General features: G+C 54.9%; 2 protein-coding genes across 3 annotated transcripts in view; one reads left to right on the top strand and one right to left on the bottom strand.

The window, feature by feature from the left end:
• Window positions 1-13,849, top strand: part of SZT2 (SZT2 subunit of KICSTOR complex) — a 63,077-nt gene extending 49,228 nt beyond the window's left edge. Inside the window, exons 61-72 of the mRNA XM_054072651.1 lie at window positions 525-650; window positions 2,339-2,544; window positions 2,667-2,760; window positions 4,091-4,171; window positions 4,582-4,656; window positions 6,971-7,184; window positions 7,450-7,633; window positions 7,916-8,038; window positions 8,305-8,806; window positions 9,520-9,636; window positions 10,015-10,083; window positions 13,106-13,849. Coding sequence (XP_053928626.1) covers window positions 525-650; window positions 2,339-2,544; window positions 2,667-2,760; window positions 4,091-4,171; window positions 4,582-4,656; window positions 6,971-7,184; window positions 7,450-7,633; window positions 7,916-8,038; window positions 8,305-8,806; window positions 9,520-9,636; window positions 10,015-10,083; window positions 13,106-13,249 — 1,935 coding nt within the window. The 3' untranslated portion in view covers window positions 13,250-13,849. The remainder of the gene's footprint in view (window positions 1-524; window positions 651-2,338; window positions 2,545-2,666; window positions 2,761-4,090; window positions 4,172-4,581; window positions 4,657-6,970; window positions 7,185-7,449; window positions 7,634-7,915; window positions 8,039-8,304; window positions 8,807-9,519; window positions 9,637-10,014; window positions 10,084-13,105) is intronic.
• A 556-nt stretch (window positions 13,850-14,405) lies between these two features.
• On the bottom strand, window positions 14,406-18,889 carry HYI (hydroxypyruvate isomerase (putative)). Of its 2 annotated transcripts, none has more exons than XM_054073093.1 (8): window positions 18,653-18,889; window positions 18,479-18,581; window positions 15,818-15,932; window positions 15,594-15,672; window positions 15,319-15,368; window positions 15,059-15,128; window positions 14,748-14,882; window positions 14,406-14,535 (listed from the first exon to the last, which is right to left on the bottom strand). In XM_054073093.1, exons 1-8 carry the CDS (start codon window positions 18,849-18,851, stop codon window positions 14,447-14,449), a joined length of 840 nt encoding a protein of 279 aa, XP_053929068.1. In that variant the 5' UTR covers window positions 18,852-18,889; the 3' UTR covers window positions 14,406-14,446. The 2 variants fall into 2 exon arrangements, with proteins under 2 accessions (XP_053929068.1, XP_053929069.1); XM_054073094.1 differs by having other exon boundaries at window positions 18,744-18,875.
• Between the last annotated feature and the right edge of the window lie 7,127 nt (window positions 18,890-26,016).

Genomic DNA, 26,016 nt, shown 5'->3' with positions numbered 1-26,016 from the left:
CCTCAAGTACTGGAAGCTGCTCTAAGCTCTCCCTGGAACCTTCTCTTCTCCAGGCTGAACAGCCCCAACTCCCTCAGCTTGTCCTCGTAGCAGAGGTGCTCCGGCCCTTGGATCATCTTTGTGGCCTCCTGTGGACCCATCCCAACGGTTCCATATGTTTCTTATATTGAAGATTCCAGAGCTTGGATGCAGAGCTCTGGAAGGGGTCTCAGAAGGGTGGAGTAGAGGAGCAGAGTCACCTCCCTCGAGCTTCCCTGCGGCAAACGGGAGCACTGGAGCTCGGAGCAGGGTGTATGTCAGGGGTCGTGTTTGGCAGTGGAGCAGCCCTGTCTGCTTGAACCTTTGGGGTTGCTGGACTCCAGCAGACTTGGGAATGGGGCCTTGCTGCCCGGCACGGGAAAGTCTGCAAAGCTGGGGAGTTCCCTCTAGAGGCTGATCCCACTTGTGCAGCAGGGCGGTGTTGCAGACAGCTTGTTCTCTGGCTGGACAAGAATTGCTGTAATTGCTCTTCTTGTGCCGTGCAGCTGGCAGACCTGGAGACCCTGAAGCAGTCCTCACGCCTGGTTCACTACTGTGCTACCCCCTTGCTCTTTGACCCGGCCTTCCGGCAGCAGATCCAGACGGACCAGCAGGGAAAGGTAGAGGGGAAGGTGAGTGTCAGCAGGCACCAGCGGGGTTGATCTTTGTGCACTGCAGTGAAGGATGGCTTTGCTATCTTTTACCAAGACAAGATTGCTCTGAGCTCACTCCTGCATCAATTTACACCCTGTAAGATGGAGACTGAGAAAATCTTTGGGTCCTCAAAGGCTTTCTCCTGAAGCCATGGTATCCCTGGTGAAGACTGACTTCTTTTTTCTACCCAGGGAATTCAGGGCTGAGTCTAGCAAAACCATCAGAGCGCGCTGTCTGCAGAGGAAGCAAAACCTTCCCTTTATGCATTCAGCAGTCAGGCCTGGTCAACCTTGCTTGGACCCAGCAAATATCTGGAACAATTGGAAGCAAACCAACTGAATCCTGAACGGGTTGCAACCTGACAGGCTGTAACCAGTGCAGATCCCGTACCGGCTGTTCACGGTCTGTGCGTGTGTCAGAAGGGGAGAACAAGCTGTTGTAATTTATCTAAATGTCAAAAGGATTCTGACAGGGTCTTTAAGCGGAGGTTGCTACAGAAATGGAGCATTTTTGAGCAAAGGAAAAGTATCTTCACAGAATGAAAACTTCACTTTGTTTTTGGAACAGAGCAAAATGAAAATGGGTTGTTCAGTTTGAAGAGGCTGGCAGCAGGGGTTTCAAGGTCATGTATTGGGTTCTGTATCTCCAGATCATTTATCGCAGTACATATGAGATGCTAAGCCTGACTGTTCAGATTGGCCAGAACAGAAAAGACTGCAAGGAACTCAAGAGGGACCTGAGTAGCCTGTGAAATGAGAGGTATTGTGGGAGCTGGGAGCTGGTTCCCAGTAAAACAGCACAAAGTGAAGAGAAATTTGAACTCCTGTATTGTCCACCAGCTGCAGAGCCTGCACAGAGCTGACAGTCACTGGATTTCAATTTGGATACAGCTGGATACAAAAGGCAAACCATCTTGACTACATCAGAAAGGGATGTTAGTATTATGGGTAATATTCCAACATATTTCTAAAATACTAGTGTATTAATGCCTTCATCTGGACAGTAAGTGTGAGACCAAGCATCTTGTGGCAAAGGCACTGAACTAGAGAGGCTTGGAGAGGTTGGAGAGTAGTTGGAGAGACCCCAGGTAGAGAGACTTCTCCTGGGGCAGATGAATAAAAAGGCAGATAGGAATACGTAAAAGAGCCATAGGCTTGAAGTAGAGAGTTAAAGGCATCCCAGTCTCTCACAATACAAAGACAAGGAGTATTCGAGCTATCAAAAGGAGAACTGAGAATGGCTAAAAGGAAACACTGTTCCTATTCAGTGCTACTCAACCTCGTGAGAAGCTGGGATTCGTGAGGGGAGTGGACTCTTAGCAGGGCAGTAGATCCTGAAGCTCTGCTGAGCCTTGTGTGAACCGGCTGTGAACCACTAACACTTTGTGGAAGCAATGTGGGAGCAATGTGAATTTTCTCCTTCTGCCAGGGCACCTTTTCTTGCGGTCTGCTGCGGTGCTGTTAGGTCAGTCCATGGCTGGGTAAATCTTGGATCTTGTGTTTCGGCACATGCGCTAGGACAGTGTTTGAGGAACAGGCTGTTAGTGCTCTCTGGCAGAGGGAGGTCTGTCCCCTACTCAACCAGAGCAGCTGACGGTGTCCCAGCATGTCTCACCTGCTGGGCCCAGACACAGGAGGTCTCCTTAGGAAATTATTCTTTCTTCCAGAAACGTCACCGTTCAAATGACTCTACAGCTTCGGGGAGAGACCGCAGCCACAGCTGTGACTCGGCAGAAGCGCTGCCCTGCAAGGTGAAGGAGGAGCCCTGGCTGCAGGAGATGTGCAATGCCTTCTTGCAGCAATACATCCAGTACCTGCAGAGCATGGGCTTTATTCTGGTCCAGGTGCGGCCACCTTCACCCACTACTCGCAGGTCAGTGACATTCTGGGAACTGCGTTGTTGGAGAAGGGCCGACACACTGAGCTATGCCCTGGTTTGACACACCTGGAGTTGCTGGCTCCCCTGCTCAAGGCTCTCTCTGCTGTCGTTTCCAGTAGCACAAGCCGGATCCGAGCTCTGGCAGCGATGGGTGTGGAGGGAAGAGGGTCATTTTCCTACACGAAACCGAAAACAGAGGGAAGTCCAAAGGTGAGTGGATGTCTGTTAAAGGGGTGGAACTGGGATGGAAGTCGAGTTGTGGAATGCAGCGGTTCTCCTGGTTGGCTCTTCCATGCAGGAAGGATGTGAGAGGGCAGAGAAAACACCAAACCAAAAAAAAAAACCCAAACATCTGTCCAGACCAGCACCATCTTTGGGATGCTGCATCAGATGAGACCTCCTTGCCTTCTTTTGTGTCCTGTTGCAGCCCTCGGAGCCCCTCCTGGGACTGGGTGGAACCAGGGCAAACCTCAAAGGGACATCAACATCCCTGAGGGGCTCAGAAAAGGAACCGGGAGCAGGACAGCTGTCTTTGGGTGTGATTATGGAAGTTTACCTGCCAGAGAAGCCTCAGCATCTGTGGTTAAGGGCAACTCTGAGGCAGAAGGGTCTTTGGTTAGAGTGAGATGAATGTTGAAGTTGAAGAGGTCAGAGAAGATAAATCTGGAATGGCTCTACCGTGAGAGCAGGCTGAGGTTACTCATTTATAAAGAAGTGGTAACTAGGGAGGAACAGGACAGAGCTCTACCAAATTGCAGCTAACCTGGAAAGGGATTGACTCCTTGCTGTTTTATTTGATATAACATCTAGATACCATCAAGTGAAAGTATTGGGAGCCAGTTTCAAAGCTGCAGGGAATGTTTGTGCAGCAGGTAACAGTGGTCTTCATCAAAGGGCTTACTAGAGAGAATAGGTGGAAGAGGAATCCATCTGAGTCACTGGACACCTCCTGTGGCTCCTGAAATCACCCAGCGATGGTGAGAGCACATAGCATTTGCTCACCCTTTTCTGACATTTTCTTGGTACCCACCTTTGGCTGATGTTAGTATGGGATTGTGGACAAGACAACACCTTGCAGTTAAAACAAGAAGGGAGCAATCCACTGGAACAGCTTAACAGGGGGCAAAGAAACTTGCTGGCAGCTGAGCTCCCAGTCCAAAGCTCCATCTGAGAGCTGCTGTGTCAGATAGATGTGATGGTCTAGGGAGAGCTCACCAGAGGGAGGTGACAGTGAGGCTTTGCGGGCAGCATCACCCCTCGGCTCACAGTGTCCTCAAACTCTAGGGACACCCTGTCCTGAATGAGCTGGAGGTAGAGGGAGCAGCATGCCTGGTGTGCTCTGTCAAAGGCTGTTTATTGGATTTGTTAGGATTCTTTTCACGCTCAGCTCTGGCACTTCTGTTCTCTTTCTGCCTATGGGGGTGCTCAGTTGATGAGGCTCCTCTATTTCCACCTCTGCCTTGTGGCAGCTTCACACCCTGGTGTACAGGCTACTCTCCTGTGCCCAAGAGCCTCTCCAGCTTTGTCCTTCTCTTCCCAGAGCACGAGCCCTGCTGTAGCCACCTATCATCTACAGAGAGCTCTTCCGGGTGGGATTGTGCTGATGGAGTTGGCCTTTCAGGTAAGAAAGAACAAGAAATAATGTGATTTCTGGGGGTTCAGGGGCAGTGTTCCAAGGTGACAAAGTGAGTGATGAGGAGAAGTGCAGCAGGGACATGGGATTCTTCCTTTCTCGTCCTGCCTCTTCCATGGTCCTGCAGGGCTGTGCATCAGCTACAGCTGCTGCTCTTGTGGGGCTCTGAGCAGTAACAGCTGCCTGGAGGGAACCTAATAAATGATGGGAGAGCTCAGCACCAGGCAGGGTGCTCTGTGCTCAGCCATGTGTCGGCTGGGCCGGCTTGGTTCAGGCAGGAGGGCAGACAGAACATGGATCAAGAGTGTCTGAGACTAAGCCCACAGTGTGAAGTATGGGGGTTGCTGCTCCTTAGCGAGGCCCAAGGCCTGTCAATGCTCATGTGCTCTCTCCTCCAGGGCTATTACTTCTGTGTGAAGCAATATGCGCTGGAGTGCTCGCGGATCCCCATGGGCCAGTCTGTGAATTCCCAGGTAATGACTTTGCAGGCATAGATGGTGCTCCTCAGGGTCAGGGGATGCTTTGGGGAACGCAGCAATCTCTGAAACAGAGCGGGCATTTCAGGTGCAGCGTGTTCTGGAGAGCTCTGCTCCGTCCTCATGGAAAAGCAGAACCACACAGAGCCTTCTGTGGACATGGGCCCTCCATGGTGCGCTGCTTGAGCAGATCTGGAGTGCGGTGAAAGGGACTGGGGGGATTGGCAAGAGGATGCTCTTGTCCTAACTTAGGGAGCAAGACGGAGCAGGCTGGGGAGGAACAGGAACAATTCTGGCAAAGATTACTCTATCTCCAGGAGAAGGCAGTGCATGGAAAGCCAGAAGCTCTCTGCTTCCCTTGAAACAAGAAAGAAGTGGAATGGGAGCAGGGGATCTGTGAACACGGTTGGCTACCCTTTGCTGGAGATTGCTTTCTGCACCATGAGCTCTGGTTCTTGGTGCCTCTGTGCCTTCCTCTACAACACCATAGGGTTTGCTGCTCCCTTCTCTTCTGGTGTGTCGGGGTGTCTCCTGCCTGTCCCCAGGGCACTGGCATCGCTGTCTAGAGGCTGGGCAGCCCCAGGCTGTCTGAGACAGGAGGCGTGCATGACCATACTGTCCTTTCCAAGGTGCCTCTGTAGCAAGGCTACATCTTACATATGCCGGGAGAGGCTCTCCTAAGCCTGCCAGGACCTCACTTTAGGGCTTGGTGAGGCTTTCCTGGGAAGCACCCACATGCGCAGCGCTGGGTTACCAGGCTGCAGCTGGCACCGAGGGAACATCCACGCTCTCTCTGTCTGACTTGGGAAAAGACTTTGCCTGGTTTTCCAATAGGAGGGCACGGTCCTGAGAGCAGTGGGCAAGAGGCGTGGGACCTGCTGCAGGAGCCTGGCCAGCCTTCCCACACACCGGGATCAGCCCGAGTTCTTCCAGATGGGGTGGTTGAGTTCCTCTGACCCTTCTCTTTTTTTGTCCCATCCTGGGCCTGTGCAGGAACGCGGCTGGGCGCTGCATTGTCCCTCTTCCCACTGTGCCTCTCTCCATCAGGGCACTCCTGCAGCCAGAGCTTGCAGCAAGAGCTGCATGCGACCCAGCTCCATCCAGGGATGGATCTATCCTCTCCTCCCAGTGCCGTGCCAGGCACAGCGGGACCTGCCAGTGCTGGGCTGAACCTCCCGCTGGCTGTGCTACCACCCTTCCTGCCCCAGTGCCCTGCAGCAGGAGCTGCCTCTTGCCTCCTGTGCCAGCGCCTTCTGTAGCCGCACGTGCCCCAGTGGGCAACCTCAGCCTGGGAAGAGGATGGAGTAGACCCAGGGGGCAGCCCCTTGTATTTCTTGCTCTCCATCCTGCCTTTCCTTTACAGGTTCCTCTCCAGGCTCGTCCTGCCTGTGCAGGTTGCCCTCAGCCTCACACCAGCAGCAACGTGGGTGGTGCAGAGTGTGAGGACAGCCTGTTCTTGGGCCAGTGCCTCCTGCCTGCTGGTTTTCCCTGCTTGCTCCCTTCAACTAAGGGATTATGGTGTGGGCCAGCTGCCCAAAGGGGTCAAGAGAGCTGGAAGATGTTAAACCTTTTGGCTCCTGGCACGAGGGCAATGCTGAGGCCTTCACCAATGCTGTCCCCTGGCACAGTAGCTGCAGTTGTGGTGGGGACGTGACCACGTGGGGGTGTAAAGGCTGGTAGTGCCCTGGTAAAGGACCAGCACGCGGGGCAGAGGTGATGGCTGTGTGCCAGAGGGATCCTGTCCAAGCACAGCTGTGACACACCAGCCACCACCAGATCTGGCTTCCCAGCAGCCACCCTACTGAGTATTACTGAGCACAGGGCACTGGCATTTTTGTTGTTGACCATCTCTGGACCCAGCTACTCCCCACAGGTCCCTGTGCTGCCTGCTGCTCTCAAGGGACACTCAGGTTGTCAGTCTTCTCATGTAGGTCCAGAACTTGCTGGGGCTCCAGGTATGTCCCATGCCTGCTCGATGATGAGGCAGTGCCGAGCAGCTCTCAGCTGAATAGAGGCTGTGTCCTCCTTCACAGCCACATGGCTTTCAGCTCAAGGAGGGGATAAACCTCATGCCAAAAGGGAGGCGGTGCCGATCAGTCTGTGCTGCTATTGGAGGCCAGGAGTGGAGTCAAGTGTGGAAAGAGCCACCAAGCTGGATACCCTGGGGCCAGACCTGCAGGTCTGCTGTTTGCACTGCGCACACAGCTCTGCGGCTGCACTGGTTCTGCCGTGCTTTGCTGTCAGAAGGGCTTTGCAGGAGGGTGTGAGGTGCCTGGTAACATTCCTGCCTTCACTCCCTGTCCTTCTGCAGCTCTCCATGCTCTTCACAGAGGAGTGTGACAAGGTGCGGGATCTCATGCATGTGCATTCATTCAGCTACGACTTCCACTTGCGTATAGTCCACCAGTACCTGCTGGGTTCCCACATGACCCTCCGTCAGGGCTACCATCTCACCAGCTTCTTGGAGGATTTCATTGCCCACCACACCGACATCCCCAAGTTTGGCCGCAACCATGTTTTCCAAGGTGAGCAGCTCAACACGTGATCAGTCGGGTTGATCACCAGCTCGTAACTTGGCAAGCAGTTCTGAAGTGCTTTATGAATAAACCTGACCCTGAGTTTCCAGGGAGAGGGTGACAGGAGGGGCCCTGCTCCAGAAGATGTCCTTGCTGCCCTGTTGTAGAAGGGAGGCGAGTTTCTTTAGAGCTCTGTCCGCTAGAGAAGTTGGTAGGACACCGGGCAGGGGGTGCTGAGTGGTTCTGGTGACAGTAGTGTGTTCTCCTCCACCAGGCACGCTGGCCCTGCCCACCAATATGATCACCGCGCACCAGCTGTACAACTACATCGCTGACCACGCCAACACCTACCACATGAAACCCCTGCGCATGGCCCGGCCAGCCACGGGCAGTGACAACAAGAAGGGGACACCAGGCACAGAGCAGAACGAATATGCACTGGTCTCTATTTGGAACAGGTGAGTGCATCTCCTCCAAGTTCCTGGAGCTGCCAGAGACTGGTGGGCACACCGTGATCCTGGGGGCACTGCCCCAAGGTGCCAGTGAAGCCGACTGTGCCAGGCAGCAGTTCTGCCTGCCTTTCCTGAGATGACAGGGGCGCTGAGTGTGCATGCACACGCATTTCCCGTAGCGCTCCTGAGGAGTCCTGCTGCGTTGAGTTCCCTCTGTCTTATAGTTCTATTGTGACCAAGGGTGAACAAAGTGAGGTCCCCTTCATACTGCTGTGCTTTTGCTCCCAGCTCAGGCTCCTACAAAGACTCTGAAGGTCTGCGTCATCATGATGACTTCGATGTGTCCCTCCTGGTGTGTCACAGCGCAGCACCATTTGAGGAGCAGAGTGAGGCAGAGAGACGGATGCTCCGGTGAGTGGTGGGGCCAGAGATGTGGCACCAAAGCTTCTTGGCTGGGTAGAAGGGCTCTGGGAGGGCCTGGCTCTGTCTCAGACATCATGAGCAGGTTTGATGCTTTCTGGGGAGGATCCTTGTGGGGAACGAGGCAGTGTAGTATCTGTCTGGGCAGAAGACAGAGGCCTCCCTTACTGGCAGAGACAGAGGCTTGTGATTCGTTTGAAGGCCAGCTGAGAAGGAAGCAGCCCTTCCCCAGGTCACTGGTGTCTCCTTTGTCTCAGCTTGCGTTTCTACGTCATCATGACTAGCCAGCGGGAGCTCTTCCCCCGGCTCACGGCCGATATGCGGCGATTCAAGCAGCTGCCACGATTGCAGCGGGAAGTGCTGGAGCCTGTGGTGGGCCGGGCGGCGTGGGAGGCAGCAGAGCCGGAGCCAAGCCTGGGGCGGCAGCAGCCAGCAGAGCGGGAGCTGTGGCAGGACGTGGAGGACAGCAGCGAGTTCTACGCAGGGGGCTCGCAAGTCAAATTGGGTCCTGGACTCTTCTACACCTCACCGCTGTTCCCCTTGCTGGCCTCTGAGGTGGCCTCAGCCCAGAAGCAGCTCAGCAGCATGGTGCAGCTGGCCAAGTGTCACTGCCGCAGGGACAACCTCTGGAAGCGCCTCTTCCTTCTGGAGCCTCTGGCTTCTGATAAGCTGAAGCTGGGCAAGCTCTCGCTGGTGGAGCTGGAAGAGCTGCTCGACGCCGTGCATGGGAAATCCATTGCTGATGTTGACCCTCAGCTGGTGAGCAGCAGGGATGGAGTCACAGTGTGCAGCAGCCACTGTCCTGCTCTGGGGAGGGAGCAGGTGAAGGGCCTTGCAGGGCACATCTCTTCCCGCTTAGTGGGAAGATATAGGCAGGAACATGGCTCCTAAATGGCAGGGGAGGGGGGAGGCTGTATCCACCTGTTTATGGAGGCTGGGAGAGTTGGGGTTGTTCAGCCTGGAGAAGAGAAGGCTCCGAGGAGACCTTCTAGCAACCTTCCAGTACTGAAGGGGGCCTACAAGAAAGCTGGGGAGGCACTTTTTATGAGGGCTTGTAGTGATAGGACTAGGGGGAATGGCTTTAAATTGGAGAGGGCAAGATTTAGACTAGATGTTAGGAGGGAATTCTTTACAATGAGGGTGGTGAGACACTGGTCCAGGTTGCCCAGAGAAGCTGTGGCTGCCCCTTCCCCAGAGTGTTCGAGGCCAGGTTGGATGAGGCTTTGAGCAACCTGGTCCAGTGGGAGGTGTCCCTGCCCATGGCAGAGGAGTAGATCTGGATGGGCTTTAAGGTCCCTTCCAAATCAAACCATTCTATGATTCAGTGATTCTAATGAACAGCCCTGGGTCAGCATGCCTCGGTGGGCTGTGAGGAATGCATCTGAGCTGGGGGCTGAAAGCAGCTGTAGCATTATTACTGCTAGTGCCAGGACCAGAGGGAGGCTGAAATCAGCCCTTTTCCATACCTGCAGGGATGCTTCCTCACCATGACAGTCTCCTGGTACCAGAGCCTCATCAAAGTGCTGCTGAGCCGCTTTCCCCAGAGCTGTCGGCACTTCCATAATGCTGAAACTGGCACCCAGTATCTGGTAAGACACAGCCCAGCACCCACCTGCAGCCTTTCCGGGTCCCTGTCTGCAGTGGCTCATCGCAGTGCAAACCTGCCATGTGCTGTCAGGACAGTGTGGGCACTGTCACGATGTTCTCCTCCCTTCTACTGATGCAGCATGAGGTGTGTGCTCCTGTGGCGCAGCAGTGTCTGTCTGCGGGACACGTGTCACACCCAGAGCCTCGTGCCATGTGTAGCCCCATGGTTTGGCCGTGTCACCTGTGAGCCAGACAGACCCACACCTTCACAGCTTTATCGTGCCACACATCCTGCATGTCCCTGGGTGGGTGTTGTTCATATCCCTGTCCTGGGGTCTGTGCTGTCTCCTTTGCGATATGTGCTGTGGCTCTCTTGACAGGTTGTGCTCAACCAGAAGTTCACAGATTGCTTCGTTCTTGTGTTTCTCGATTCACATTCAGGAAAGACGGTAAGAACTTTGGAATGGAAGAGGAGCTGCATTGGCTGAGGCCGGGAGTCTGTCTCGATTCAGCCAGCAGTTGCCAGGGGCAGGTGCCCATGGGGAGAACAAGTCAAGAAGCTTGTTAACAACTTTCCCAGTTACCGTCACAACATCTGACAAACTGTGGCCCAGGCCTGTCCTGAGCTAGAGGTGGCCTTCGCATTTATTTAATAGCTCTCCGCAGCTTTATTTCCTTTGGTTAATGTGTGGCATCCGTGCTTTCCCCTGACTTGCTGCTTCATGATGGTTGGACTCAATGATCTAAGAGGTCTTTTCCAACCTAGTAATTCTATGACTCTGTGATGCCATTACAATTAGGTGAAGAGGCTTGAAGCTCCTGCTTCTTTTATGTTATGCCCCTTTGTTCTTGTATTGCAAAACGGTGAGCAGTTGACCCCATTTTCCTTCACAGGAGTTGCTTTTGGGTCATGCTTTCAGCTGTCTTTTTATCCAGGCTAAAGAGTCTTCTGTATTCAGTCCGAAGCCTGGTTAGGAGGGGTCACCGGTGCTGCAGGCTCCTCCTATCTGAGCAGAAAGGGAGAGATCTGCACTGTGAGGGTCCCAGCAAACCTGTTCGTGTCTTGGCCTTCATCGGATTTAGGACAAAAATGCTCTGCTTTCAGCTGCGCTCCCAGGCAGGGGGCAGGATGGCGCACAGGGCATGCAGCTCCATGTGAGAGCAGTGGATCTGCAAGACACTTTAGGCTACAGTGAGGGTTTTGCAGAGGCTGCAGCATATCTGATCTTTTTGTAAATAAACCACAATCCATCTTAAAAGCGGGTGGAGGAGAAAAGAAGTGGTGCCTTCTGCCACTTGATAGTGGAAAGCCCTTCCTGTTTGTGCTGGAGCTTTCATTGTGGCCAGTTCCATCCTGATGCCAGTGGTAGCTCAGAGCTGAAACTGCTGTTTGTTGTGTGGGTACTTGCTTCTTCCCTGGTCTATAGATTCACCTGCACGTCTGAAGGTGGAATTTTTGCTACCTCCACTTTGTTGTGCAGTGCAACCCAAGCTCTTAAGCCCACCTTCTCTTCTCCCATGGTTTCACTGTCACTCAGAACCTTTGTAAATATGGGTATAGGACTGCACCCAGTATTCCCGAGGAGTCTCAGCAGATCCTTCTGTCCCCATGCGGTGCTTTAGTTACAGCCTAAGGTATTTGTCTCTTCATGGTCATGTCTTATTGGCCATAGTGTCACCCTGTGGTCATTGATAAGCTACACCCAGACTCTCCATTACCTCTCCCAATGACTCCCATCTTATAACAGAAGTCCTTTGTGTTCCTCACTTTGCATTTTGTGCTTAACATTCATCCCTTTCCTGTGACCTCTCAAAAGTCTCTAAGGCATTTTTTGCATTATCCCAATCCTCTTTGGTATTAGTGCCTCAAATCTTATCAGCATGCTCATCATCTTTGTGCCGGACTCATTAAAGTACAAGGCAATGGGAGTCCCAAAACCTGTCCTGGAGGAACTCCATCCGTAACCTCTCTCCAGCCTGCTACATCCCCTTTCAGCACCACCAGCTTCACCTCGTAATTTTTGTGTTAATTCTGATCTTCTCAGCTTATCTCAATTTCCCATGTTGCACTACATTGCATCCTTCCTGAAGCTCAGATAGGTAGATCATGATTCCTTTGTTTAGCAATATTACCTTATCAAAGGTAACTCGAGCATTAGCAACATCACTTTGGTAACACTGGAATGTATTTTCCTCATGGTTCTTTCTTTCCAAGCCTGCTCTAAAGCCTTGCATACTGCTGAGACGGGCCCACAAATCACTCTCTCTTCCCTCTTAAATTATGGTTGTGCATTTGCTTGTCCAATCTGAACCTCCCCTGCTGCATCTTGAGGCCATTCCCCCTTGTCCTATCACCTGTCACTTGGGAGAATAGACCACCACCCACCTATCTAAAACCTCCTTTCAGGTTGTTGTAGGCAGTGATAAGGTCTCCCCTCAGCCTCCTCTTCTCCAAGCTAAAATTCATCAGTGGACCTTGGCTACTAGACGTGCTGCATTTCAGCTCTGGGGAACACCGAGTCCTTGTGTCTTGCCGATCTGAAGGCACCAAGTCCTGTTTTTCTTCTGCTTCAGCTCCTCCAACTTTCTCTTCTAAATCCTGTTCTCTGCTCCCCATTCCCCTGTGCCCTCACCCTGCCTCGTTACTACAGTCATTAATGAGAACGGAGCAGCCAGCATTTATTTTTAGGATTGCAGTTATTACATTTAATCTCCTCCCCTTCCCCATTTGTTACACTCCTACTCTTTGCCGTAGAAGAAATTTTCCTCTAATTTCCCTGGAAGCCCCCATTGCTGTGGAGGCAGCAGGATCCCTTCCTCTCCTGAGGCTGCTGCTGGGGCTGGTGTAACTGCAGATGCTGGGGGGCTGGGACGGAGTGAGTGGGCAAGTCCTTGCCCCTCAATTCCACCAGGAAGACTGGGAGAAGGTTCAAACTTGCTCTGTCACAGGAGGAGGAGGAGGAGGCACTGGCATTTTGGGACTTCTTCCAGTTCAGCCTGGGGAAGAGAAGGCTCTGAGGAGACCTTATAGCGACTTTCCAGTACCTGAAGGGAGCCTACAAGAAAGCTGGGGAGGGACTTTGTAAAAAGGCTTAGACTGATAGGATGAGGGGGAATGGCTTTAAATTGGAAGGGGGAACATTTAGATTTGACATTACAAAGGAATTCTTCACAGTGAGGGTGCTGAGGCACTGACACTGGTTGCCCAGAGAAGCTGTGGCTGCCCCATCCTGGAGGTGTTCAAGGCCAGGCTGGATGAGGCCTTGGGCAGCCTGATCCAGTGGGAGGTGTCCCTGCCCATGGCAGGGGGCTGGAACTGGATGATCTTTAAGGTTTCTTCCAGCTCAAACCATTCTATGATTCTGTGATCTACGTGACACAGCCAAAGAAGTGCCCCACACCTGGGCTAGGGACTGACTGCACAGTGCTTGTCTGAATCCTCTACTCTGACCTGCTCCTTCTTCCCGGCAGAGCCTCACCGTGGTTTTCCGGGAGCCATTCCCAGTGCAGCCCCAGAACAGCGAGAGTCCTCTTCCACAGCTTGTGTCCACGTACCACCACCTGGAGTCAGTTATCAACACTGCCTGCTTCAACCTCTGGACAGGACTGCTCTAGCACTGGCACCCACCTCCTCGAGCAAACACGTGTACCAGATCCTCAGCGTGGCTGTGCCGTGGATGACGACGGGGAAGAACAGGCCTCTGGGGGGAAACCTGTGCTCCAGCACCGCAGGCAGCACCGCGAGCGGCATGTGGGGACACTGAACTGAGGAGCTTGGGGATACACACCTCCATCATGCACTTGCTGGCTGGAGTGGCCAGTTTTGGTGGGTTTGATAGTGGATGAGCTTGAACCGAACTGCAAGGGCGGGAGCTTGGCTGCGGTGGCTTGGCCTAAATGGAGCGACTTTCAGGGACAGTGGCTTTGGCATCTGCAGGTGAGTTCTGCCAGCTGGGAGGGTGCGGAGGAGCACACACAGCATGGCTTCTGCACAGAGGAGGAGCACCACACAGCACTCTGGCTTTAGGCAGAAAGCCTGCACTTTGGGGCTCTGCTCTGGGCAGTGAGGCTGCCCATTTCTGGCCCTTTCCTTTCATGAGGAGAGCACCAAATGGGACAGGAAGGTGAATTGGACGAGGGGAAGGTTTTATGGGGATGTACATTGAAGCCATTGATGTAAATGTGAAATAAACTGAACCAGATCTCTATGCATGTGCTGTTGGGCTGAGATGTGGAAAGCCTCCTGTAAGGGATGCAGAGGCCAACCTGGCTGCGGGGCCGGATGGGTTTGCTCCAATCTCCCGCTTGCTCCAGGGCAGGAGCAGCAGGGCAGGTGGCCCCCAGCTGCTGCCTTCGTTGGGGCAGCCTTGTGTGGCGGCCACTCACTTCACTTTTCCCACCTCCCGCAGCATCAGTGCTGGGCACCACCAGCAGCTGTGAGAACTGCAGGACAGGGAAAGCCCAGAGGCCTCGTCACACAACTCCAGTCGCCAGCTGGAGCTGGACTGGGAAACCTGCACCCTTCCCAAGGAGCGAATGCTCCCCTCAGCAGCAGGGACTGGAAACCTCTCCCTGGACACCTCTGCAGACTGGAGGTGTCTCTAAAGTCACCTACAGTGGTGTCCAAGCCCTCCTCAACACGCTGCAGAGGGTGCTTGAGCAGATGAGGGTCCAGCTGCTTGGGCTGGCCCAGCAGGGCCTGGGGAAGGGCAACAGGACAGAAATGGTCCTAACATTGCCCCAAGTCATAGAGAACAGATGCACTCCTTTGCTAAGCCATCGCTTTGACTTTTATTGCAGGTTTTCCTTCTTTCACTCTGCTGCCTTGCTGGTCCCACCATGCTGCAGCCCACGCCTCTCCCAGTATGAGCGCAGCCAGCCCAGGCCTTCCAGTGTGTCCCCTGCAGTGACAGACAAGGTCCCCTGCTGGCACCCCCAGAAAGCTGGAGCAGCTCTGCTCTGGACAGGGCTTTCATCTCCAGGAAGGGCCCCTGATGCCCACTGCCTGCCGCTCCTCAGGACATGCCTGCCTTTGCAGAGCCCCCAGCCAACTCATCCATGCTAGGACCTGCCCATGGAGCTCGGATGACCCACAGCCCATGGGCCTGCTCACCTTTTGGAGCATACTCGCACCCCACATAGCCAGAGTAGCCAAGGGACTCCAGGAGCTCGAAGATGTAGTTGTAGTTCAACTCCCCAGGGCTGTCAGGCTCATGACGCCCCGGCACCTGTGCGATCTGGATGTGACCTACGGAGGGAACAGGAGAAACCCTGCCTGGGCAGCCATGCATCCAGGCTCCTCTAGGCATGACCGAAGAGCAGCCCCTCATCCCCAGCCAGGAGAGTGTGGGGCAGTAGGGCCCCCAACTCAAAGCCACCCTGCCCCATAGCCACAGAGGAGCCTGTCTGGGTGCAGGGTATTACCAATGAGTGGAAAGTACTTCTCCAGGTTGCCTGACAAATTCCCATCCATGATCTGGCAGTGAAAGAGATCCTGTGGGAAAGAGAAGAGAATGATGGTGCAGCTGTTCAGCACTGAGCAGTTGAGGACAGCTGTGTTATGGTCCCTGTCCCTCCCCGCATCCCTAGGAGGGGTTAAAAAGCTCACAGCCCCTGGGACTCCTCTGCAGGCTTGTGCAAGTTTCCAGGGTGGAGAGTCCTGCAGGTCTTCAATGCTCACTCACCAGCTGCAGCTTCAGGTTGGGCCGTCCCACCTTTTCCAGGATGGCAGCAGCTAAGGGTGCAAGAAATGAGAGACCATCACCCCTCACCTGAAAGCTTTGTGGTGCAGCCCTGAGACCACCCAGCATCCCTCAATCAACTGTTCTCCCTCAGCATCTCCCTGCAGGCGATCTCCTGCCTTTCAGGCTTTGGGGATCCTTCTCCTGCCTTGAAGGAGACTTTGGGGAGAGATGTCTGGCTTACTGAAGGAGACTTTGGGGAGAGACGTCTGGCTTACCTTGATGTGGGGTGTTCAGAAAGTAGCGAGGGTCAGTGATGCGGCTGTTAATAGGCTCCACCAGTCCAATCATGTCCTCCTGCAACACAGTAATGTCACCTTGTGGAGTATCCCAACACCTCTGCAGCAAGGAGCGCTCCTTCCCTGTGCCACGCTGGTGGAGTTTCTCCATCCTTGGTACCCTAAGAGCGGCGTCCAGGCTGCAGGACCCGTTCCCCACTTACCTGGGCCAGGAGGTCAGCAGCGTATCTGAGATTCTCGATGAAGGTGGTTTCCATCTCGCCTGCTATAGCTGCCCGGTCTGTGCCCAGGGGAACCCGCCCTGCCATCAGGTGGATCCTGCAGACACAGAGAGATCAGCCACAGGCACCAGCTCCAGTCTCCACGCAGCTGGTTGGACGTAATACACATTCCTCTGCTGATAGAAAAGAGGGCCAGGCTTGGGGAGATAAGAAGGGGTTAAGAGGAGCCATCCCCATGCCAACACCATCCCGGGGCAGGTGGGACACCTTGGCTCACTGCTTGCTGGCTTAGAGCAGGGAAGGGATGGTGGCCAGTGCTGGGCTACTCCAGGCTGCGTGCAGAGCTCCAAGTTCCTCAGTGTACAGAGGAAACAAAAACCTTTCCAGTTTGTTCATTAAAAGAAAGTGGAAATGGATCTGGGCAGCCCTGGCCTGCCTGGCCCTTGCCCTCTGCAGGACTTTGAACTACGTTTCTAAGGGAAAGAATGATGCAAAGTCCATGGAATAAAACAGCCTCTCATTTTCTGAAGGGGGTTGTGCCAGGCTAATTGCATCTCTTACAGCGTCTGCTGTGCTGTAATCAGCGTGGCCTACAATAAAGCAACTGTTGTGGTGCCCTGGGGGAAACAGGGGTATAATTGGGGAGGAGAAAGGGAGGATTATTATGGAGACTGTTGCATGGTGTGGACAAGAGCCTTCACAGCAAAGGGCAGGATCAGAGGAGAGTGCCTGGCAGCTTCAAGTGAGCTCCCAGCAAGCACATGAAAGCCATGTCCCTGCACGCAGGGGTCTGCAACCAGCTGGTTCCTGCCTAATGCAGCCAAGCAAGAGACACTGCCTAGGCTGGAGGCACAGGGGTGCAAACAATCAGAAAATCGCTTGGTTGGAAAAGACCTTCGACATCATAAAATCCAACTGTACCGGTCCACTACTAAACCATATCCCTGAGCACCTAATTTGCCTGTATTTTAAATATCTCCAGGGGTGGTGACTCCACCACCTCCCTGGGCAGCCATTCCAGTGCCAAAGAACCCTTTCAGAAAGAAATTTTTCCTAATATCCAATCTGAACTTCCTCTGGTGTGACTTGAAGCCATTACCTCTCATCCTATCCCTTGTTACTTGGGAGAAGAGACCAACACTCACCTTGCTACAACCTCCTTTCGGGGGAGGGGGGGTTGTACACAGCGATAAGGTCTTCCCTCAGCCTCCTTTTTTTCCAGACTAAACAACCCCAGTTCCCTCAGCTGCTCGTCACAACACTTGTTCTCCAGCCCCTTCCCCAGCTTCATTGCTGTTCTCTGGAGGTGCTCCAGCACCTCAATGTCCTTGTAGTGAGGGGCCCAAAACTGAACACGAGTCAAGGTGTGGCCTCACTAGTGCTGAGCACAGGGGAAGGATGACTCCCCTGCTCCTGCTGGCTACACCACAGCTGATATAGGCATGTATCAGCCTCACCGGAACTCAGTACAGGGAAAGGATATAGAATGGTTTGGATTGGAAGAGACCTTAAAGCCCACACAGTTCCAACCCGTGGCAGAGACACCTCCCACTGGACCAGGCTGCTCAAGGTCCCTGTGGAAGGGCTTTAAATTGGAGAGGAGAAGATTTAGACCAGACATGAGGAAATTCTTCACAATGAGGATGGTGAGGCCCTGGCCCAGGTTGCCCAGGGAAGTTGTGGCTGCCCCATCCCTGGAGGTGTTCAAGGACAGGTTGGATGGGGGTTGAGCAGCCTGATCCAGTAGGAGGTGTCCCTGCCTATGGCAGGGGTGTGGAACTGGATGATCTTTAAGGACCCTTTCAACTCAAACCATTGTATGATCTCCAAAGAATGAGCAGTGTCTGCAAAAACAGTGCTTGAAAGAACATGTGCGATCAGAGAAAGAAAATAATCAGAGAAAGAAAACGTGATCAGAGGAAGAAGAGACATGATCAGAGGGACATTCTGTCCAACTTTCAGAGAACGTGATGACTTAGATGAAAGTAAACTCTAGCTCAAATAAAAAATATTCCACATTTTGTGATTGCAACCACTTCTTGTATCAACTTAGCTGCAAGTTTAGTTGTTTGACTCAGAACTGCTCCCCTTCCTGCCAGAGCCACCCTGTCCCAGTACAGGTTGAGAATCATAGAATCACCAGGTTGGAAAAGGCCTGTTGGATCATGGAGTCCAACCATTCCTATCTGCCACTAAACCACATCTCTGAGCACCTTATCTACCCAACTTTCAAATACCTCCAGGGATGGGGACTCTGCCACCTCCCTGGGCAGCCTCTGCCAGTGCCCAATGACCTTTTCTGTGAATTTTTTTTCCTGATATCCAGCCTGAACCTCCCCTGGCGCAGCTTGAGGCCATTGCCCCTTGTCCTGTCCCCTGTCACTTGGGAGAAGAGCCCAGCTCCCTCCTCTCTACAAGCTTCTTTCGGGTAGTTGTAGAGAGCCATAAAGTCTCCCCTCAGCCTCTTCTTCTCCAGGCTAAACAAGCCCAGGTCCCTCAGCCGCTCCTCATAACCCTTGTTCTCCAGCCCCTTCCCCAGCTCCGCTGCCTTCTCTGGACACGCTCAACATCCTCCTCGGAGCGAGGGGCCAGAACCGAACGCGGGATTCGAGGCGGGGGTCGCGCTCCCTCCCCCGCCCGTACCTGGGGCAGCGCAGGGCCCGCCCGTAGCACACGGCAGCCTCCAGCCCCTGTCGGAAGGCTTCCTGTCGCCCCGGCACGGCCGCCAGCCCCATCTCGCCGTCCCCTAGGGCGGAGCGACGCGGTCAGCGGCCCCCGCGGCCCCGCGGCCCCGCCAGCCCCGGCGCCACACGGTACCGGGGGGCGCGTTCAGCAGCACCAGCTGCGCCCCCGCCCGCTCCGCCGCCGCCCGCAGCGCCTCCGCGGGGCACCCCGCCGGCCACGCCACCTCCACCGCCCCGAAACCCGCGGCCGCCGCCGCCTCCAGCCGCGCCGGGAGGGACGGGAGGGACGGGAACAGCCACGACAGGTTAGCGGAGAAGCGCAGAGGAGCCATGGCCGGAGGGACCGGGCCCTGAGGGGAAAAGGCGGGGCCGTGAGGGAAAGGGGCGGGGCCACGAGCGGGAGGGGCGGGGCCACGGAGGAAAAGAGCGGCGTTGTTTGAAGGGGCGGGATATTCAGGAAAGGGGCGGGGCATTCAGGAAAGCGGCGGGGCCAGCAAAGATGGGGCGGAGCCGCACAAAGTAGAGGTGCGGTGCCAGATGGGATGAGGGCGGGTTCAGACTGGAAGTGGGCGGGGTCATGTGGGAAGGGGACGTGTCCATACGTGAAAGGGGCGGGGCGGGCAGGTAAGGGGGGTGGTCATACACCAGACCATAAGGGAAAGGAGGCGTGGCCAGTAGGAAAGGGGCGTGATCATATATGAGGGGCGTGGCCAATAGGAAAGGGTGTGGTCATATATGGGGGCGTGGCCATGTAGGAAAGGGGCATGGCAGTTAAGAGGGGACGAGCCAGGTAAAATAGGGGCGGGACCAGTAGTAGGCAGCATGGGCAGGGAGGAAAGGGGGCGGGGCCATACAGGAAAGGGGTGTGGTCATGTGACATGGGGCGGAGCCAGTAGGAAAAGGGCGTGGCCAGACTGAGGATAGGGGCGCAGCCCTCCCCATGGGTTCACCCCATCTGGGCAGCACAGACCTGTGGGGCAGCACAGACCCATGGGGCAGCACCGACCTGTGGGGCAGCACAGACCCACAGAGCGGCACAGAGCCATAGGGAGCACAGACCCACAGGCAGCACCAACCCACACATGTAGCTGCTGGGAGGGGGCCAGGGTGTGGGTGCCCCCACCAGCCGGGACAGCGCAGAAGCATGGCCTCTGCCCAGCAGCCCCACAGCTCTCTGCCCCACAGACGTGCAGCGCTGTGACACCTCTGGTGTGCGCCCACGGTGTGTGGGGCCATAGGGCACGTGTGGGTCAGCAGCCCCATGCCAGACCCCAGCAGGCAGAGCCGGCCCCACGCTGCCTGTGACGCAGGCGGGTTTGTTGTCACTGTCGAGGTGCGTGGGACCGGGTTGTGCTGGGGGCAGCCGTCCCACCTCACGGCTGGCATCCTCCCTGGGAAAGGTGTTTTTGCCAGGTGTTGGCCTGACATACACAAAGCGCCGCACTAATTGGTTTCCTGGGGAGCTTGTCTCTAGCAGTGCCTCATTATGCCAGAAACACTTTTGCTTTTGTCCCACACTCTGCATATTTTACCATAAAACATTCATCTCCACTTCTGCAGACCTGTGGCTCCAGTGTGGAGGGGCCCGACCTCTGGGTGCCCACCATCAGCCCTGCACCCCCAGTCCCTGTGCCTCATGCAATTCCAGGCACAGCTTGCAGGCTGCACAACCAGCCCTACACCCACAGTCCCTGGTTCTCCGCAAGCCTCCAGACACAGCTAGCAGACCGCATGACCAGCCCTGTGTCCCCAGTCCCTGCCTCCCATCCCTGTGCCCCTCCAGACACAGCTCGCAGGGTACATGACCAGCCCTGTGTCCCCAGTCCCTGTCTCCCATCCCCGTGCCCCTCCAGGCACAGCTCGCAGGCTGCATGGGTGGGTGGTTGTCCTATCCAGCCCGTGGCTACCAAGCAACTGGGCCATGGCTTGCAGAGGTGGCACCATGAGGACATTCTACAGCCGCTTGTGCTGAGCCTGTTCTCGGGCTTTCCCCCACCAGCCCATGCCTGGGGGGCCACGCATGCTCCAGCTCCCCGGTGACCACAGCAGAAGCCCTCCATGGCTCACAGCAATCCCTGAGACCGTGCGGTGCTTTGGGACAGCCCGGTGGCAGCGAGGGGTTTTTGGTGGGAGGCCAGGGCAGTGCCAGCAGGGGGGGAAAGCGGTAGCCAAGCTGACCCTGAAAGAGTCTCAACTCAATTAAAGCTATTGATTAATCAATTAGAAGAAGCTTGGCTCCACTTCTCAGTAATAATCCAAACTGTGGCCGGTGATGGACAGCTGTACGGGGGATGGCGTCTGTGTCCCCAGCACAAGCGACCCCAGCCCTCGTGTCACCAGCACACGTCTCTGTCGGAGTGGGAGGCGGACCCGGAGTAATGATGGAGTCTCAATATGAGTGTGATCGTTCTCATTTATTCATACACCTTACACTTCTATATACTTATCCTAATAATGCACGCGCTAACAAAACAAATCCTAATTGGTTATGTCCCACTGTTCATGCGCCTTGTGCTGTCACACAACTAGCCAGATGCTCTTAAGCATGCGAAAACAAAGTTCTCATCACAACTCTTTGGGACTTTCCCGCGCTGGATTCCACATTCTTGTATTCTACTCCCTTTTATCTTATCTCAAGGTCAGGCCTAGCTACAGACAGCAAACCCTGGATGGTTCACTGCTATTAAATCATGCCCTCATTCACCGAGCCATTCTTCCACACGTCTCCCCATCACACGCAGCTGCCAAGCCAGGAGAGCGCTGCATCTTCCACACGCCCTTCTGTGTCCTCGCTCCGTGGTGCACTGGGGTCGTCATCCTCTTCGATCGCACCCAGGAGGATCCCGAGCGCCCTGGGCTCAGCCCCAGCAGGCGGATGAGTGATAGAGCCATGCACAGGAGCCCCAGAATGAGGAGTGGCACTGCCTGGCCTGGGGCTGGACCCTCACTGGGTCCTTGTGCCATGGGGATAGAAAAGCACCCACCAAGGCCATGCAATGCTCCGACCCCACGTTGCCAGTGGGAGGCTGGGCACCGGGCTTGGGCAAAGCCCAGGAGGCAGCGGATGGGAGCAGGAGAGCTTTGCTGGATGGGACAGCAAATAAACACACAGCCAAGCCCCAGCATGCAGGTGACCCGGGCAGCAAGACAGAAATGCGGGGAGCCCTGACAGCAAACCTGCCCCGCCAGCGGCAAGCAAAGCTGCTGGGCTCCACGTTAAAGCATTAATGGTGTCTTTATATCTCTGGTAATATATCGCATTGATTTTCTCTTGCTATAACTGCGGTTCCTGCATTGCAGGCTGGTGTTTTGTCACTTTACCTTGACAGGGCGCAGCAGATTTACTCCCTGCCGTGCCACTTGCGGCTCTGGAGCTGTGTGCTGCACTGGCGCTGGGCTTTGCGCCTGGCAGCCGCTCTTTGGGGGAGCTGGCACGAACGTGGGCTCACACTGGCACCGGTCTTCCCACAGGGATGTATCCCAGTGGGGCACTGGCACGGGAGGGCAGCTTGATGCCAAGCATCATTGCCACCACGCAGGAGTTCTATTGGCCCAAAGAAAATGTAGCTCCTGCACGTTTTATGAGCAAGCTGACATTTCAGCGGAGACCTGGCTCTGGCCTCTATGATAGGCGGCGGGGGAGGCAGCGAGTGGCCCCCGCATCCCAGCACAGTGCCGTGGGGTGCCTCACGGCACCAGCAGCAGCAACCAAACCGGTTCCCCCAGAACCCACTGTCGTGGGAGCACCGGTCCTTCCAGTACCCCGTAAATCCCCCTGCGTGTGTTACTGTGGGGAATGTTTTATGTCTCTCCCTCTTAATGAAACACATTTTAATTTAAACTGACATTTCTGTATTTTAACTGTTTGTCCCCAGGCTTCCGGACGACTCAGCTGGCACCTCAGGGGCTGCAAAGGCTGTGTCACCGTAGGTTAGCGTGGTTGGGTGGCACTGTCCCACTGGGACCATGTCACCCCCATCCCTCTGAGGCATCCCCAGACCTCTCCCACTCCCCCTGCACCCCATGGCTGTGTGAGGTGATCTGGGGCTGGAAGGGGGCACTCTGGGCATCCCTCCCCCCTGGGCTTTCTTCTTTTGCTCTAAAACACACCAATATTTTGCAACTATGTTTGTTTTTCAGCTTTTATAGGTGAGTAAATTTTAGCCTTTTTATGTGTAGAAAAAGGCTGGGAAAAAATAATCTGCGTGTGACCCAACATCTCACAGAGGCAGCTGCAAGAGTTTTTGCTTGTATTAAATTTCATGATTCTTCACCAAAAGACAGACTTCCCCAAAGCTGTCTCCTCTGGGTGCGAAGGGACAGCTTTAACTCCATCAGGTTGCTCAGAGCCCCTCTGACCTTGAATGTTTCCAAGAGTGGGACCTCCACCACCTCCCTGGGCAACCTGGGCCAGTGTTTCAACCACCCTCATTGTCAAAAATTTCTTCCTTATATCCAGTCTAAATCTCCTTTCCCTTAGTATAAAACCATTACCACTTGTCCTGTCACAACAGTCCTCACTAAAAAGTCTGTCTCCAGCTTTCCTGGAGCCCCTTTCTGTACTGGAAGCTGCTCTAAGGTCTCCTCGGAGTCTTCTCCAGGATGAAGAACCCCAACTCGCTCAGCCTGTCCTCATATGGGAGGTGCTCCAGTCCTTGGATCATCTCTGTGACCTCCTCTGAACCCATTCCAACAGGTCCCTATCTTTCCTGCACTGAGGACTCCAGAATGGAACACAGGACTCCAGGTAGGGTCTCATCAGAGCCAACTAGAGGAGCAGAATCCCCTCGCTCGCCCTGCTGGCCATGCTTCTTTTGATGCAGCCCAGGACACAGTTGAATTTATGGGCTGCGAATGCACATTGCCGGCTCATATGCAGCTTTTTATCCACCAGTACCCCATGCATCCCTCTGTCCCCTCCATCCCTCTGGCACTGGGCAGCACGTGGGAGATGCAGGGAAAAACGTCAGCCCCTCCCAAAGCTGTGACAAAGATTTCTGCGGGATGCCCCTCTCAGGTCTCACTTTCTTACAGCCTTCAAAAGCACTCGAGTAAAAGAAAATCTATACATCATATTATCGGAAACAGATGCCTAACCTTTGGCAGTTTATGGCTATTCCTCATCAGGGAGGATCGAACCAGGTAGGAACATGACATAAATCCTGGCAGAGCCAAGACAGGGAGGTGAGGATGGAGCACCCTCGTGTCCCAGCGGCTCCCAGCACGGCTGGGCTCTCCATCAGCCAACTGGGATTTTTTTGCTATTCCAAGATTTCACGGGAAATTAATGAGGAGTCCAAATTCTCCTTCAGCTCTTGGAGGAGGCTGGGGCGGGCGGTGCCTGGGCCCACTGAGCTGGCAGATGTTGTTTAACATTCCCGGCAGTAATTAATAGACGGCTTCATCACTCTTGTATGATTCAAGCATTTCGTCCCGCTTCTCTCCAAATACAGAGCAGAAATATTTGTTAAACGTGGCTGGCGTTTTTGTGTGATCATTAGCGCTCAAGCAGCTCCAGCGGCTGCAGGATTTATCGCCTTGCCAGGATTTCTTTTGGCCTTATGATGCCGTTGCCATCCCTCCCTCGGCTGCTGGCCCTTCCTTGCGAGAGGCTCCCTTTATCACTTCCCCTCTGATTTATGTCCTGATGGTTTCAACCTCTCCTTTACACCACAGTTACGGATTCCCTGCTTTTCCATTCGTTACGCTGCAGCGGGATGATCTTCAGATGAACCCTCTGCTTGACCAGAGGCATCCCATGAGATGCTTCTGGCATGGCTCGTGGTGGGGAATCACTCCCACCACACAGTGCCTGTGGTGGGATGCAGAGGAAGGGTCCCCTTGGGGGATGCTTCAGTCCGCAGCACCCAGGTGGGCTGGTGAGGCCACCCCAGGCTCATGTGGGGACACAACCTGGGCTGGGCACGGCAAGAGGTGGCCTGGGGGTCAGGAGCAGAGCTGGCTTGCAGGAGGTGGCAGCCTGTTAGGCAGCATTACCAGCACCCTGGGGAATCCTTGCAGTAACAAACTAATAGAAGGCTCCCAGCTCACCCTCACTGGGGAGAGTGAGACGCAGGGAGGGACGGGGACAATCCCGCTGCCACCTGGCTGGCTGAGCTGCGGGTGCCTGAAGTCTGGGTTTAGACCTTCCCTGGCTGGGGGAGTAGGGGCTTGTACAGCCAGGCATTCCCAGGACACAGCCTGACTCCGGCTGCCATGCCCTCCTGCAGCTCCATGGGGCTCAGGGATTGGGTCCTGCTCTGTGCCCCATGTCATGGGATGCAGGAGCCAGCCTGCGTGGCAGCCCTCCCCAGCACAGCCCTCTGCAGCCTGGTCAACATGTTAAGCCATCTCTTAATTAATCAGGCTGTGTTTTTAGGGCATTAAAATTCAACTGTGGAATTCTCCGCTGGCTGGGCTCGCAATGAATACAGAAGTTTGCCTAATTAGAGCTGACACGCAGCCGGCGGGGGAACCAGACAAACGGCCCCACCAGGCTTACCCACCTTGCACCCCCTCACTCAGCCCTCAGCATCCTCGTCCCTGCAGCAGCAGGGGTGTGCTGGGGAGCAGTGCCGGTCACAGGCACCCAGACCCTGCTGTGGGCACAGGGAGGGCAGTGCTGCCCAGCCACCGTGTCCCCAGAGACATCCCCAGCCCTGTGCCCATGCCAACCCCTGGCCAGGCACCAGCCAAGAGCAGCTGAGATGTTTCCTTATCGTCAGCATCAGGTCTTCACTGTCATTACCACGGTAATTATCATCTCATTTGGAGTCTTTAGCTGCCATAATCTGTCTCTTGCACTGATTTATTCCTCAGGCCTCTTCTCCAGCCATGCGAGAGAGGGAAGGAGCCATCAATAAGGAGGCAATGAGCTCCATCTTTTGGGGAAGCCTCTCCCTGGCCAGAGCAGAGCAGAAGTGCCCAGTGGCTGGAGCATCCTCCAGGTGAAGGCAGGGCTGTCCCCATGGCAGCACGTGGCTGGGGCCAAACTGAAGGTGGCACCTCCTGGCACTGGGTCGGAGCTGGTTCCCTCAAACCCGGTGTGTGTTTATTGTTGCTGTTGGCAGCAGTACATGTGGGGCTGAACCGGCCACGCATGCAGGCAGGCTGGGAAACAGAATCATAGAATTACAGAATGGTTTGGGTTGGAAGTGACATGACAGCTTATCCAGTTCCAACCCACCTGCCGTGGGCAGGACATCTTCCACTGGATCAGGTTTCTCATCCAACCTGGCTTTGAAAGCCTCCAAGATGTTGGCTCTCTGGGGACAGACAGAGGGACGCTGAAGCCCCAGCTTCTTTGCCTTTCTGCTGTCTCCAGACATGGCTGTTGCTTAGAGTTGGTTCTCTCCCCATTTGCTACAATCAGCATCTCCTGTGACTCTGCCAACCACCCAAAGCTTTGTTGAGACTTGTCTCACTTGCATTTGCCGACTGCCAACTCGCACTCACTGATCCCGACTTTCCCATTTCCTCGAGCTACCTTCAGCACTC

Source organism: Cuculus canorus, chromosome 8, assembly GCF_017976375.1.
Source record: "Cuculus canorus isolate bCucCan1 chromosome 8, bCucCan1.pri, whole genome shotgun sequence".
NCBI classification, from domain to species: Eukaryota; Metazoa; Chordata; class Aves; order Cuculiformes; family Cuculidae; genus Cuculus; species Cuculus canorus.
Note: the sequence above shows the minus strand (reverse complement) of the source record. Positions and strands in the feature narration are given on the sequence as shown.

What these genes read in the sequence shown, in the direction of transcription:
- HYI (XM_054073093.1), bottom strand. Translation starts at nt 18,851, where the DNA reads ATGGCTCCTCTGCGCTTCTCCGCTAACCTGTCGTGGCTGTTCCCGTCC. An exon ending in GCTGCTGAACGCGCCCCCCG is followed by an intron (nt 18,582 to 18,652) that starts GTACCGTGTGGC and finishes GCTCCGCCCTAG; the next exon opens with GGGACGGCGAGATGGGGCTG. An exon ending in TCTGAACACCCCACATCAAG is followed by an intron (nt 15,369 to 15,593) that starts GTAAGCCAGACG and finishes TTGCACCCTTAG; the next exon opens with CTGCTGCCATCCTGGAAAAG.